The 14,664-nt window shown below is 41.9% G+C and overlaps 1 protein-coding gene across 1 annotated transcript in view; it reads right to left on the reverse strand.

Moving 5' to 3' along the window:
• The window catches only part of AMPH (amphiphysin), a 127,523-nt gene that overhangs the window by 2,225 nt on the left and 110,634 nt on the right, over positions 1–14,664 (reverse strand). Inside the window, exons 20-23 of the mRNA XM_074146254.1 lie at positions 8,625–8,681; positions 4,428–4,577; positions 2,891–3,157; positions 643–744 (exon numbers count right to left, since the gene is read on the reverse strand). Coding sequence (XP_074002355.1) covers positions 643–744; positions 2,891–3,157; positions 4,428–4,577; positions 8,625–8,681 — 576 coding nt within the window. The remainder of the gene's footprint in view (positions 1–642; positions 745–2,890; positions 3,158–4,427; positions 4,578–8,624; positions 8,682–14,664) is intronic.

Below are 14,664 nucleotides of genomic sequence, written 5' to 3' on the forward strand. Positions count from 1 at the left end.
TTTAACACATGGAATAAAAGAATTTGAAAACTCAACCTGAAACGCACTGTTAAAACAAAATGAAATGTCTTAAATGAAATTAAACTCTTGCATAGTTCAAGTTTAGGCTTCCAGAGGGCAGAGCTAGCTTTAGAGGCGTGCACCACGCGTAGCAGCACCTCCGTACATTTTGGCTATAGGACAGCACAATTTGTGTGCAGTCTCCGTGCTCTCTGTGGGTGAATTTGTATTATTTCTCCAAATCCACATATGAAAGCTCTGAACATCTAGGAACCATGTAATCAATTCTACTGCAATATTAAGACAAAACGATGTATAGCAACATAATGTGCAATTTGTAAGTCATCTTCCATATTAAGTCTCTGTGTGCATGTGTGCCTGTACAAAATCCACTACAAAATAGCATAAAAAAAGCCCTAGAAAATATGCTGATATTGGATCCTGTTAGCAGCATATACCTGGGACTTTAGCTGTAGCCAACTATGCCATTTAGTCTCAAATGAAACCAAGTACAAAATAATGATTTTCATGTTTTCTAACAGTAATGACATTTTGAATACACATTCCCATTAACTATAATCTGTGAGAAAAAAGTTGAGACAAAGAAAAGTGTCAACAAAAGAAAGAACCACATGTTTTTACCTGATCAGCCGTGGTCTCAGAAGGAATTACTAGTACAATATCTCCTCGTTTTAAATTAAGCTCATCGCTGTTAGCTGCCTCAAAATCGTGTAGAACTTCAACCTGAAAAAGTAACAGCAAACATGTTGACATGATCCCCCAAAAATTCTTTGTTAAATCTTTATTGAAAAAAAAAAAAAAAAAAAAAAAAGAATAACCTGCCTTCTCTATGCAAACATATGGCTATAGGAGGGTACATTCAAATCATTAATATTGACATTTATAGGGGCCTTCCAGTACCTGAAGGGGGCCTACAGGAAAGACAGGGAAGGACTCTTGATCAGGGAATGCAGTCATAGGACAAGGGGTAATGAACTGAAAGAGGGGGGATTTAGATGAGATACTAGAAAGAAATTCTTAATTGTGAGGGTGGTGAGACACTGGAACAGGTTGTCCAGAGAAGCTGTGGATGCCCCATCCCTGGAGGTGGTCAAGACCAGGCTGGATGGGGCTTTGAGCAACCTGGTCTGGTGGGAGGTGTCCCTACTCATGACAAGGGGGTTGGAACTCAATGATCTTTAAGGTCTCTTCCAACTCTAATCATTCTATGATTCTATGACATTGATTCATGCCAAAGTTTTCTGTTCACAACCTTGGAAGAAGGAGCAGCTTAAGTAAGTCATCTCAAGACTACCAAAAGAAAACATAAGATCCTTTCCCAAGGTCACAAGATCTCATGGAGAGATGATACTGCAACACCCTATAAGTCCTGGCTCTGAGACAAGTCCTGCCACCCCTATTCCTTCCGTGTAAGGAACTAGCTCTCATTCCCCACTATCATTACTAGATCTGAGAGAGGGGTAGCAGGATTTTGCACACAGAATTGGGAAAGACTCACAAGAACTAATATTTCAGACTCTCATTCTCTTGTTGTGGCCACTGGATATTATTCTTGCTATAAACATCCACGGAAATTTGAGTGGGACATAGAGCACCCATTTCAACAGGTGATGAAAGAGGTGAGTAATGGGAACCCTACTTAATGTTTGCCCTGGAAAGAGCTCCCATTTACTGGCAGATAGGTATGCCAAAAATATCTGTCTTTCAAAGAGGTGATTATTAAAGCATTGGCAGGATCAGCATGTCATTGTGTATGGGCCATTTTAACTAAACAGTTCTACTTCCTTAAGAGACGTTATTCTAATTTTCTCAAAGCACAGCCAGTTCCATGGTAACTCTGCAATAATGAAAGAAAAAAATGGCATCAAGAACCAGATGGCAGGCATATATTCTGCTTCTCCTTATTTATGTCTGACCTAAGTGAATGTGATGAAAAACAAAAGATGAACTATGTCAGCATCTCTGAGTCATAGTTGCGCAATACTGTTCACCCTCACCTTAATATTATTCTCAAGGTTTCCTGAAAATATTAAGCAATAAGAATAGACCAAGAAGAATGGCATTCTTAAGGGGTGCTATGGGACTAATTAGTCTGAACTATGCAAATTATAATAGGAAGCATGTAAAGTTCATCCATCCTCAAGGAGCTTTCCTGCTGCTTAGTGATTCTGAAGTGAGAAGAATCATCAAAGAACCTTGTGAACCAGGAAACCCTATGGGTCTTGCCAGCCAAGCAGAGGATTTCTCTTATGCCTCATTAAACTTTTCTGTCTGATTACCCTAACAGTTTTTTAACTGTAGTATTACTAAAGTCACAGAATGACGTTTTAGCTTCATTTATGTGAATTGTAGAAGTCCCATGGGTTTCAATAGAACCAAAACTTCCACTGTAGATTTTCAGGCCAGAAAAATACCATTTTTTAATACTCATAGAATCATAGAATGGTTTGGGTTGGAAGGGACCTTAAACATCAAATATATTGTTAATATATCAGATATATTGTTAGCATATATCATACGATATTGCTGACTAACTCTGTGGCAGTGCAGTTTCGCTCAATATATTAATTTTCAGTAGTGATTTGGTGAGATGAAGGTGTTCTTGTACTTCAGTGAGTGTTACAGCTACAGAAGGATACACACAGCAACAACGGTGTGCAGAAAACAAATCTTCTCGGACTTAATGTATGAAGCAACAACAAAATGTTAAAGTTGCTTTTGGGTGTATTTGTGTATCTGGCTGTTAAACTAAGCATCTTTTGGCCTCAAGAAATCATCACACTACCTGCACAGACTTCTGCACACACTTCTGCACATCCACAGAAGCTAGATCTGAAGGGATGTCTAAAAGAAGAATGAAAAAGCAGACCTTAAAGAGAAAGCCGGGTGGCATTGCAGAAGCTGCGTCTTCTGCTGGAACAGGCTGATCTTGAGAAGGTGCAGCCTGGATTTCTTCAGTGGGTTTCTGCTTACTTCCATCTTGGGAAGTTTCACTGGGAGCAGCGTCACTGCCCTGAGTGCCCGGCTCTGCTGCAGCATTTTTGGACTCGTTCGTGACAACTTCGTGTTCTTCACCCTCCCCCTCATTGTTTGATGCTGGCTCTATTACTACTGAAGGGATGCTGCTGGCCTTGTCCTGGGGAAAAAAACCACAAACAAACCACAACAGCACTGTAAGAGTATTTAGTGCTTTATTTCAAGCAGAAAAACACAATTGTTTGTTTATTGCAGAGGGCATACCTGGGAATGGGGATTTCTTTCTCCTCTACAGTAGATTCTTACATTAATACAGAAAACAGTACTTGTGCAAGAATGTAAAGGAGTAATCCCTCCCCTGTTTCCACCATTCCCCTTGGCCCTCCTAGCTCTACTTTCCGTATTACCACAAATCATTGCAGTAAATAATAAAAATGCTCTGCAGGTAGTTTTGGTTTCACTTTCAACATGCATGAAAATTAACAGACCTTTCTCCTCCACCCTGAGGTTAACTTTGGGTGGGGTTTGGGTAAGGCCACAAGTTCCAGGAGTCAGTGTCCTATAGTTCTTTGGGAGTTCAAGTCAGCAGCATAATAGTGATATAAAGGGGATGAAAGAAGGAAACATGGCCTATTTCTTTGATTGACTGAGGGGATTTCTCCTGATTTACAGCAATGTAACTGGAAGCAGAGAAAGCAAAAAGGCTAAGTAGGTAGCATCTGACCAATAACGAAGCCTGTGACAAAAACCTTGAAACTTGTTGGAACATCCAACCTGAACAGAACACGTTCACTAATCCTCTGCCAGACCATCCTATTCTGGAGCACAGAAGAAATACAATGTGCAATGACAGAAGGTGGCAATTGGATGCCCAGCTGCAGGGTTTGCTCTCTTAGCTGCTCCGCAGCTCCTCAGAGGTTGCAGAAGAAAAGGCAGCAGGCCAGATACAGGTACATCGCTTGACCACCGTGATTTACATAAAACAAAGTAATGCTATTGGATAGGACATGGTGCCATGACACAAGAAAAATCCATTGCTTTCTCTGCCTGTTTCTCCAGAAAGCCCTGTTAGGTTATATGATAAAGCTTATCTCCACAGAGGAGCACAAAGAGACAACAGAAGGAGGGGAAGCACAAACACCACCCTGCCCATACTGCTCCCTGGCCCATCGCAGGAGCCACCAGCCTATCAAGTCCCATCTCCACAAGCCCAGGGGAGCACAGGGGCACAAAGGCAGGCGCAACCCAAATTAAGGACTCAGAAGAAGAGAAACTCTGTGTGTGCCCCTCCCAGGGCTATCCCAGGAGACCCTCTGCCTTGCTGCTGGTGGGACCTGGGGGCACAGAGCTGCAGCAGTCTTGCCTCTTTCGGGCTGCTGAATCTATCCCAATTCCTCTAACACACTCTACTGTGCACCGACGTGACTTACCTGAGAAACATCAGCCTCCTTTTCTTCTCCCTGAGCTTTGTCACCTTCAGCAACACCCTCCTGCTCGGTGGCGGCAGCGCCATTACCAGCTCCTGTTGTCACAGCCGCACCATCCTCTGCTGCCACAGCTGCCTCGGTGACAGGTACCACCTACAAACAACAGGAGGGAGGGACCTTTCAGGATACGAGTTCCAGATATCTGCTGGAGAGACCACGAACCAGCCTCTGCTCTGTGACTGCCCTGGGTGGTGCCAACCCATGGCCTTGGTTTCACTGGGGTTCCTCCTGATTTTGTGGGGGAAAGCTGGTGCAGGGAAGCTGATTAACAGGTGGGAGAGAGACATTCATGAAACCTCACTAGGCACCGCTTAGTAGAGTTCTCAGGTACTACTGCTGGAGTAACAGTTTGCCTTGGGTCTAGCATTTTTTCCTCCTCTTGCATTCCAGCTGCATTGTGGAAGAAATTCTCCACAGGTTTCTGCTGAAGAGGAGGAGCTTGCAAGCTGTTCAGGGATCCAAAGGACCTGCTAGTGTAAGGCCTTCTCCTGCTACCATCACCTACCTCTAGACCTGGGCTGGCTTCAAAAATACTGCCTTAATTACAGACTCCTTTCTAATAGAGAGAATTGCAAATCAGGCTATGTCAGCAGAAGCAAATACATTCTACAGCTGGATAAAGACCAGAAATCTTCAGATTCCACCTGTTATCAGAAAAAAAAACAAACACATAACCGTGAAGATCTAGAGCTAGGTCAGTATAAATAAAAAAGAAACATACATAAAAGCCCATCCAGTCTGGATATGACTGAACCATTTGTGATCAGTCCATGTTGAAAAGTTAAGGCGTGTTTTGTTCCAGTTCTTGAAAGGTGGATAGAAAAGTACCTGCCTACAGAACAACGTCGAATCTTTCATCCAGCACAGACTGTTGTTGTAATTTATGTATCACCCTAGTGTTTGTATTGGTATACACTAGTATATGCTTACAGCAGCATATTGGATACATACTTAGAGTGGAAGGTAAATGACAAAACTCACTCTGTTAATCCAATTAACTTCAACATGGAATTTTTAATGTATGGCACATAGCACCAGGATACAGTAAAAACACTGAAGAAAAGTTGTTTTCTAGGTACCAACGTCAAGCTACAGTTAGCAGAAATATTTCTGATCTCCAGTTAACAGCCTGATGCTCTTTGTTTCCTCAGTTTGATCTTTCCTCTACGGATGAGGCTAATTCAGCTACCTGAACTCAACCTGAACTACCTGCAACTGTTCATGGCCATTTTTCAGGCAGTGTTTTTTAGCAATATCTAATATTCAGCACTACTCCTATTCACTGCTATTAAGTGAGGTGATAATAAAGAAATTCTCCTGGAGTCCTTGAAGGGAGAAAATACTATGGGGTTTTGTAGAAATCAGGGGAGAAACTTTAGTTTAAATTGAAAATGCTGCTGATGAAGGATGCCCTATTGTAAAAAAGAGGTAACGTCAAAAGACATGGACAGATGTTGACATCTTCTCCTGTGACTTGTAAGGCATGCAAGCCTGTCACTCATCGTATTACCAATTTTAGCAGCCTTGACTCAAGAAGATACCCAAGTAAATGATGAGTGTAAAAGCTGTGGAAGAGGCTAGTAGAAAGAGGGGGAACGGCATGCATATCAGATTGATTTTATACCATGCGCTTCTAACAGCATGCTGCAGAAATTGATCTTTCTGTCTGTTGTGATTAGGATCAACACTTGTTTTCTCTTTATTGGATTTGTATAGCCCATTTTATTTCACCAAGGAGGAGAATAGTAATTCATATGAATCAGCTTTCCAATGCCCCACAGAGAAAAGGTGACTCTGGCAGCCTGTAGCCATGAGTCACTCAATGTACACTGCAGCTCGCAATTGCATAACCGTTTGTTCTTGTGTCTTAGAGCACGAAAACAGTGTAAGCTAGATGATTAAAAAAGGCTTTTACAAAAACACATGTGAGGTAGCACAGAATGAACCTCGCTATCTGCCTCAAATATATTTGATTAATACAGAAAAGGAAAAAAAAAGAAAGAGGGAGGCTCATCCGACTGAATTCATACCCAGCTCTGGTGAACCCCTTGCAGATACAGTTACCTGTATTACCTTACTTCATATGGAAAGCCGGTCCTACAAACCTCTTTTCCACAAATATATCAATAATATTAGACAGTCTAATGTCATCATTAATATTAGACATATATAATAATATGTCTAATATTATACATAATATACAATAATAATATTCCAAATTAGCTCTCTCTAGCAGTATTATTGACATTTGGACAGTTGTCCCATTATACCAGCCACACAGGGGACAAAGAACGGGTCATCCAGTATAACGAGGGCTGCGATAGAAGAACCACTTGACTGCTTTAATTGCAGGAGAAGTGAAAGCTTCTTTACCCAGGATGCAGCCGATTCACACGGTTGCACTCTCCTCTTATTAACATGGCTGTTAATGAGAGAAGAGGGAGAGGAGAAGGAGGGCTACTGAGCCTGGGGGGCTGCCAGAGGAGCTCCCGGAGCTATGCCGGTTTTCCAGAACTGAAGATCTTGCCCTGTGGCTAGACTTAGAAAGGGACTGTGTAATTTTTAAGACAGTTGGTCATAATCGCAGCTAAGCTAGCTAATACAATGTCAAGAGGAACTAATCATTATGCTTCAGGGAATACATCAATTGCTTTCAAAGTCTTGGAAGACTTGGGGCACTACTGAAGAATTTTTTATGCAAGTTACAGTATCTAAGGGACCACCCTCCACTGGCCAGATATCAGCTTAGCAAATAGCTTGATCTCTTATGGCAGCTCTTATGCATACAGTAGTACTACTATTTTAGACAGAACACAGGGTCAAACTCACCAGAGAAGAGACCTCAACTTCGTAAGGACAAGTGATATTAGAAAAAAAAGGGGAAAGATTTCAAAGACATCGCCTTGGGGCTCACAGGACAGTGAGGAATTTCTTGCATGTTTCTTCTTGGACCAGACTTGCTGGGAGTGACCAGCCAACGCCAGAGAAGCAACGCAGCATCTTGCACTGTGCCAGCACCAAGCTGGGCTTCATCTATCGCTCCCATCCTGTACTTTCTTGCTAGTGTAATTCCACTGATTTCTACATGGCTGTGGCAGCACTGGTGAGGAGTCTGGCACCAGTGAGTCCCAAACTCGCTTCCCAGTGACAATGGGATACCCCGGAGCCACAGGTATATCCTTGACTAATGCTGTTGTACAGCAGGGTAACAAACCCAAGCTTGGACAGCTGGACTTACCATGTTCTGAAACCAGAGTGAACGGAGACCAGTCCATGATCTTTTTGTACACATTGTGGCACCAAAACGAGTGACAACAAAAAAAGGAGGTTGTCAGCCCTTGAGACACAAATCCTGAGTGATTAATAACTCAGATTACAATTTCTTTCTCAGTCCCTATTTCTATCCCTGCCCTTAATATGGAGCCATTCCTCTTGTGCTGCTCTCTGTGCACGTTTGAACACATTATAGTTTCATGTTAGTATAGAAGGATTCAGGGTAAGTAGTTTTATCACCTCTGAAGAAATAGAAACAAAATACAATCATTTGAGTCCACACATGCACAGCTTAAAGGATGTCACTGAGCTTTTCAGTTGCTTTGTAATTTGATTTTAACTGTATCTAACTTGATGCCGAGTTCGTGCTTTAGCAAACGAACTCCTAACATGATTATTTTCAAATATCTGTTTTAGTTCAGGGCATATCGTGCTAGGAAAAATAAATGATTAATCAAAGTTTTTTTCTTTTCATAAAGAAAGGCTAGGCAAACAAATTCATGGGAAGTGCAAAAGCTATTGGGAATCTATGCAACATCTTTCCAAATGTCAATAGAAACAGCGTTATGCCTCCTTCTACCATGGAGCTGCTTTGTTTGCTGCCCTGAGATATTTATCAGTCTACTCTGCTGCAACAGGCAGTTTCTAAGGCAGGTCCTGCATTGAATGGGAGGTGCTTTGGTGTGAGAATATATACCACAGATTTAGATGTATCTGTGCAGTGTCAGAATAGATACCGCAACTAGGTCACAGTTGCATCGTATTGGCCTGCATACTGATGACATGCAAATGACAAATATATTTTTTGCCATGATTCTCTTGAAGATATTAAAACACAACCACACTTTTGAGTCTGTTTGTATGTACCTCACTTTCTTTCTCAGCAACTCCAGTTGTCTCCTTATCCCCTGCCTCGACACTGTCCTGTATAAAGAGGAAACATGGTCATCATCTTACACATGCTGAGGCAATGGTTGCAGAGAAATTGGTATTAATCAAGCTTAATGGAAGCACGGCATGTATGGGATGCAATGAAATGAATGGCTGGAACTAAATGGGATTGTATATAGCAGGCAGAAAGATTCTTGCTGCCACATATAATCTGAAATAAAAGCAGTTATAGGCTGAAAGCCAACAAATAAAACCTTTTACGTATGTCATCATCGTCACACTGTAAGTGCTATGGACAATTTTATTTACTTTTATTAGTATTTTCCTAATAGCACCAGCTTTGAAGAATTTTTTAGTAAGCAACAACCCACAACACCGCTGACCTTGCGGTTTCCAGCAAGCTCAAATTTCTCCCATCCAAGACTCAAACTGTTCCCATTATAACCTGCTGCTGCCCCTGCAACTCACCAGAGTTTCAAGGTAAACTTTCTAAAACGCTTACTTCTTCCACTCATGTTAGGACTGCAACTCATTTAAAGGGGCTGTTCAAAAGAGGTGGGTCACAAAGGTCATAATTTTTTTGCAGAATCACCATTCTCTAGGTCCATATCCAGTGGTACATGGAAGCAGGTGCCTGACATTTAGAAAATCAGACACGTGCCAGTGGTTTTCTAAATCTGACACCCCTTTAGATGTTCAAGGGATCAAATGTACTGAAGGGTAATGGACTCCTCCCAATAGCACTTTTTACGGCATGGATACCATCTAACATTAAGTCCTTTTCTACTGAAGGTCAACAGTCAAAATCACTAAAATTCAGGCTTGATTTGGAACAGTTGGAAGTGCTTTTTTCCCCTGTTCAAGTTCGACTCCCTGAGGGGCTACCTCTAAAGATGGTCTGATGAGGAAAAGCAAATCAAAGCCCCGTTATGGAAATCCGCTTTGCTAATAAATTTTGAGGCTGCTTTGCAAACATAGTGAGGTCAGACTTTTCAAAAGAGCTGTAAAGGGTGAAGACAAGTTCTGCAAACCAATGTGAAGGCATGGCAGATCCGACTGCCCACTTTCACAATCAGAATAGAGGAGGTATCAAGTTCTCAGGCTCCAGCTAACTACCTTCACACCCCCACAACTGTCACTCCAAAATTTATACAAGCTTCAGCTTGAAATAGCTGCATGTTTCTTTTTTAATAAAAAGACGCTGAGTTATAGCCAAACTTCATATTACTCACATTGTTTCTAATCTAATCTTCTAGTATTGCCTGCAGTCGCCTCATAAGCCCCAAATATGTCCAGATGCCAAAGCAAGGCAGCTGCTGACAGCAGCGTTACCATAGAAACCTCTCACAGCTTTATCCTGTTAAAATCAGTGTTATATAACCTTTTTTTAATGATTAATTCTTCTTTTTTTTTGTTTTTGAAGCTGCCAAGCCTCTGCCATGAAGTCCTCAATTTTATAGTAAGTTTGAAAGTTTGAGAATGTAGAGGGTCTTAAACAGAAAAAACAGCTATCAATGGCAATATGTAATTATTTCTTACTCTACCGATGCACACAGCCACCCACAGAAACCACACTTTCTTTTTTTCCAGAAAAGATGTCCACAAATGTTTCTATTGCCCATAGAAGCTTTATATCCAACTGCAATTTGGTAGACAGATGCCTTCCCTACTTTTACGCTTAAAAAGCGCTGAATTTCTGCCATCAGCTCTATTTACAAGTCAATTTGCCTTCAGAAATAGGCCTCATCCTGCATTTTATAGTCAGGAACGTGCCAGCCTCTGCCCTTCTCTTAATAATACCCGGGCAATATTCTCTGGTAAGAAACCCAGCAGCCCAGCTTTGGGCCTCTTTGCAGAAGAATCTAATATATACATATTTTTAAACGAGGACTGTTTTCCAGGCTAACTGAAAGCACAGTTTTGGTGGGAAAGGAGAAAGTAAGGAGAGGTCCCTTTGCTTCCCAAAGCTTGGGACTTCCCAAAGCTAATTTGACTACTGTGCACTAGTCAAATTAGCAGCAATTTCCTTTTGCTTTTGTGACTAGCTGGAAACTGGGATTTTGTGGATGGTGGGGTTTGAGAAGAGAGGCACAGTAGCATGAACTGCCCCATTTTTAGGGCATGAAAGCCTAGTAAAAAGGATGACTGAAATAACATCTGAGTAAAGTAACACTCTGGGTTCCATAAACAGAGGAAAAATCTGCTTTTGCAGACTTCAACAGAATGACACTATTCCACTTCAGGTCTCTCCTGTATATGACAGCCGTATCTTTTAATGGCCTCATGCTCCAACTTTGCACCTGCACTCAGCTGCACACTAGGAATTTGGACCCATTTGACCACTCTTCTGTATCTAACCATTGTATTGCTCTCCCAAATGACAGGCTCTGACATTTGGGTGCCGTGAATTGTACCTGGGATTCAACCCCAACTAGACACCCTCAAAGCTGAAGGCTGTTTCCCAGCCTCCTCTGTACTTGCTCAGTGGCTGCAAAGAGGTAGTTTCATATATGCTTATACACAGCTTTGAAAACCACAGTATTTAGCTGAGTGTCTGACTGCTTTAATGGGAGAACATCAGAGTCCAGGCGGGCATCACACCCAAAGCACTGAAAGGCTCTTTCCAAACTAATGAGCGTAACGGAAGTCAAAAAGCTCATCTCTGAGCCATGCTCTCAACTCCAAGTGCTATGTCTCGCATGCAGGAGAAGAAGAAAGGGAATTAACAAGATTTCAAAAGCTTTCACTTTATTATAATGCTCTCATGTCATCTTTGCTTGAATGTGAAAAACTGATGTGGTCAGAGGGGTAGTATTATTTAAAAAAGAAATAAATCAGCATTATATCCTTTAGACTGTATCCTTTGGATTTTACAGCTGCCTTTGGGAATACTATGGAAATAGGGAAACAACTGTTTTGGTGTGCAGAAGTCCACGCAAGGACTTTTTACCATGGTTAACTTCATTTCTGTTGGTGCATATGGTCATTCTGTCCCTTTAATTACCAAACATTTCACCCCCTCCCCAAAAAGGATTAACTGTTGACAGCTACTAATAAAAACTTTATTTGTTCTGTGGCATTTGAGACTTGAAGGATCAAGACAAAAACATGTAAATGGGATGCCAGGCAGCACTCCTAATGAGCTCTTGTAATGAAGTCTTGGCAATCTCGGTCACGCAGAATACAGAACAAGAAGTAACTCAATCCAAAACTCCCGGAGCGGCAAGTGGTACCCTGTCCCCTGGAATGGTCCCTAATTTCTCTCCCTAATTTAAATGAAAACCCTACCAGAAAATTTACTACGAATCTCCTACAATAAAGAATGCATACCATACATTTTCTGGATTAATGGGATATGACAGGAAACTTACCACAGGAAAATTTAATTGATGAGTGGCTGTCACTCCAAAGTGGAAGTTACTACGCTTGATAAAAGATTCTCAATAAGAAAGTACCTATCCATATTTTACAACTCCACTTTTAAAGTAAACTGTCACTCACAAAGCAAAGGAATGCAGAACTCCTGCTGAGAAATGACGTTTTCATCTTTTGCAACTCAGTGTACTTTTCCTTAGCTTTGATCATATTTGTCATTAATCCTAATCTTCAAAACTCTTCTTTGCAAGTCCTGGAAATAACTTGTTCTTGAAGTAACAACCCTCCAGAGCCAAATGAAGAATGACTCCAATTCGGACATTTTTAAAATCAACACTTTAAGCTCTTTTCTTTCCCAAATTAGCAAGGACAAATTCAAATCCAAAAAGCAGCAAAAAACCAAGCACAAAACTAATCAAAACTGTTTAACTTCTTTTTAATGCCTATGGCCTTCCTTCCAGATTGCTATTGCACTGTGTTTCTCTCTGCCTCTCTCCCAACAGCTCTGCAGCTCTGTGCCGCGGCCGCAGCAGCTGCCAACAGACCATGAACACAGAACTCCTCATGGACAGTCAGGCAGCAAAACAGATCATCTGAAAAGGTCATGCCGACCGACGAGTGGATGCGTGGTGCTGCGGTCACAGCCTGTCGTTTAATTAGCGCTTAAGACATGCAACAGGTTTCAGAGCATCGCTTTGTCTTAGTGCGAGGCAAAAAGGCGCTGGCTCCCTTTTAGAAAAATGGTGAACTTCTTTGACAATTTTTTCTTCATTAAATCCTTACAGATAATCAAAATAAAACCACCTAGAAACCTTTTCAGCTTCATAGACATCTGTTCTTCCACATTATTCCCTGCCAATCACTCATGGGAAGAGGAGAGCTCCAGACCAATGACTGATTTTCCATCACTCCTCTCTACACCTTCCCTCCATCTTTATTCAAAACTATCAAATTTACTCTGGCTAGATGTGAGGCATTCTGGACAAGAGTTTGACAAAACAATGTCAGGCAATCTCATTCTTTGCCTTACTACAGAGTTGAGAAGTTATTACTGTGATCTATATCAACTGAAGAGAAAACACAGAGGATGGGGAGAGCCTGGTCTCCACAGACCGTGGGGCTTCCTTTGTTCAGTTATGTTACTGGAAGGGGATGATCCTGAAGTTACTTGCTCCAGTGTGTACCATGGAATCGAACAAAAAAGAATTAAAAAAAAATGAAATAAATACTCAAAATCCATGCGAGTGTAATCAGAATTAAACTCTAAACATAGTTGGGGGGAACACACCAGGACTGCTTCCCTTCATACCTGCAATGCTGCTAGAAGACCATGGAGAATGGGGAGGGTTGGACAGAGACCGGTGTCATCTTCCTTCCCCTCAAAGGCCTCCAGGACAGCCCACCCAGCACTGTCCCCTATTTCTTCTAAAATAAATTATTTTTCCTCTCTTCAGAAAATGGGAGCAAGGAAAGAATTAATTAGGCAGGTGCTACAGCTGAAGTTCAACCTGCCTCTTTGTATCATTTGTGCTGGATACCACCCAAACTCATCTGTTCATATTTAAGGTCTTAAATAAACTACATTTGTACTCCAGAGCCTTGCACACCAACACTAGTACCTCCTCCTTTCTGCTGAAGACAGTTTGCTTAGTATCACCTGTGGTTTTTGCATGGTTTTTGCACCACCAGCAGATAATCAGCCTGTCCTTGGCAGGTAGAGCTAGTGGGCCCAATGCTATCCCCCAAAGTTAATGACACTACCCAACCTGGAGTCATCGATAAATGCTACCATGAGGCTTGTAGTGTCCGAGCCATTTTTTAATAAAAAAGTAAACAAGATCAGCTCCAGAGACAGATCCATGAGACACTACAGTAGCTGCGTATCTGAAAAGTCTTCTGTCCATGCTCTGTGCTGCCACATCTATAGGTGCCAGCTACTTCCACTTTCTTCAGCTAATTTGCATCTACATCACCTTAGTATTTCTTCCCATGGGGCAGTGTATCCAATGCTTACTGAAAACCACCGAATTTTATGATGAATTGGGTATCATCGTTCCTACTTAGCTGATTAAGATACACAGGAACTCACCCAAGGCCAAGAGTGGTTCAGCAAGATGAACCTTGTTCTTCTGGGAACACTTAGGGCGCTTGATGGTCAAAAAGCACAGCTATAGAGCTTCCACTGGCTTCTGTCGCAGAGGAACCAACCCACAAAACACCACCTTCTTCTGCCCAATTTTTCAGTAGTAATCTGCATATTCTAACAGCGACAAACACTCATTAGAGACTTCGAACATGTTATGGTCTCGAGGGAAGCAGGAAAACTGTCTGCCTACAAAAACAGATGCATTTTTCCTCCGGATGCCTAAGCCTGTGGGTATCAACCTCCACCAAGACCTCCTGAGAGGAGTATGTAGAAGAGGAAACCTCAGTGGGATAAAAAGGATATCCACTGAGATACCTGTTACAAAAAGGGATGCTAGTCAGCAGAAAAACCCCACGCCTAGCGTCTCAGACCACCTCTTAATTTGTAGTGAAAGCGGGTGCCCTGCTTTGTTCTTCTTGCAGAGCTGTCATTTCTTCTCCTCCCACCATTTCCTGATTGCTAGAGGTGTAAAAATCTCCAAACTGGCACTTGGGA

The sequence above is a fragment of the Numenius arquata genome, chromosome 4 (assembly GCF_964106895.1).
Source record: "Numenius arquata chromosome 4, bNumArq3.hap1.1, whole genome shotgun sequence".
Taxonomy (NCBI): domain Eukaryota; kingdom Metazoa; phylum Chordata; class Aves; order Charadriiformes; family Scolopacidae; genus Numenius; species Numenius arquata.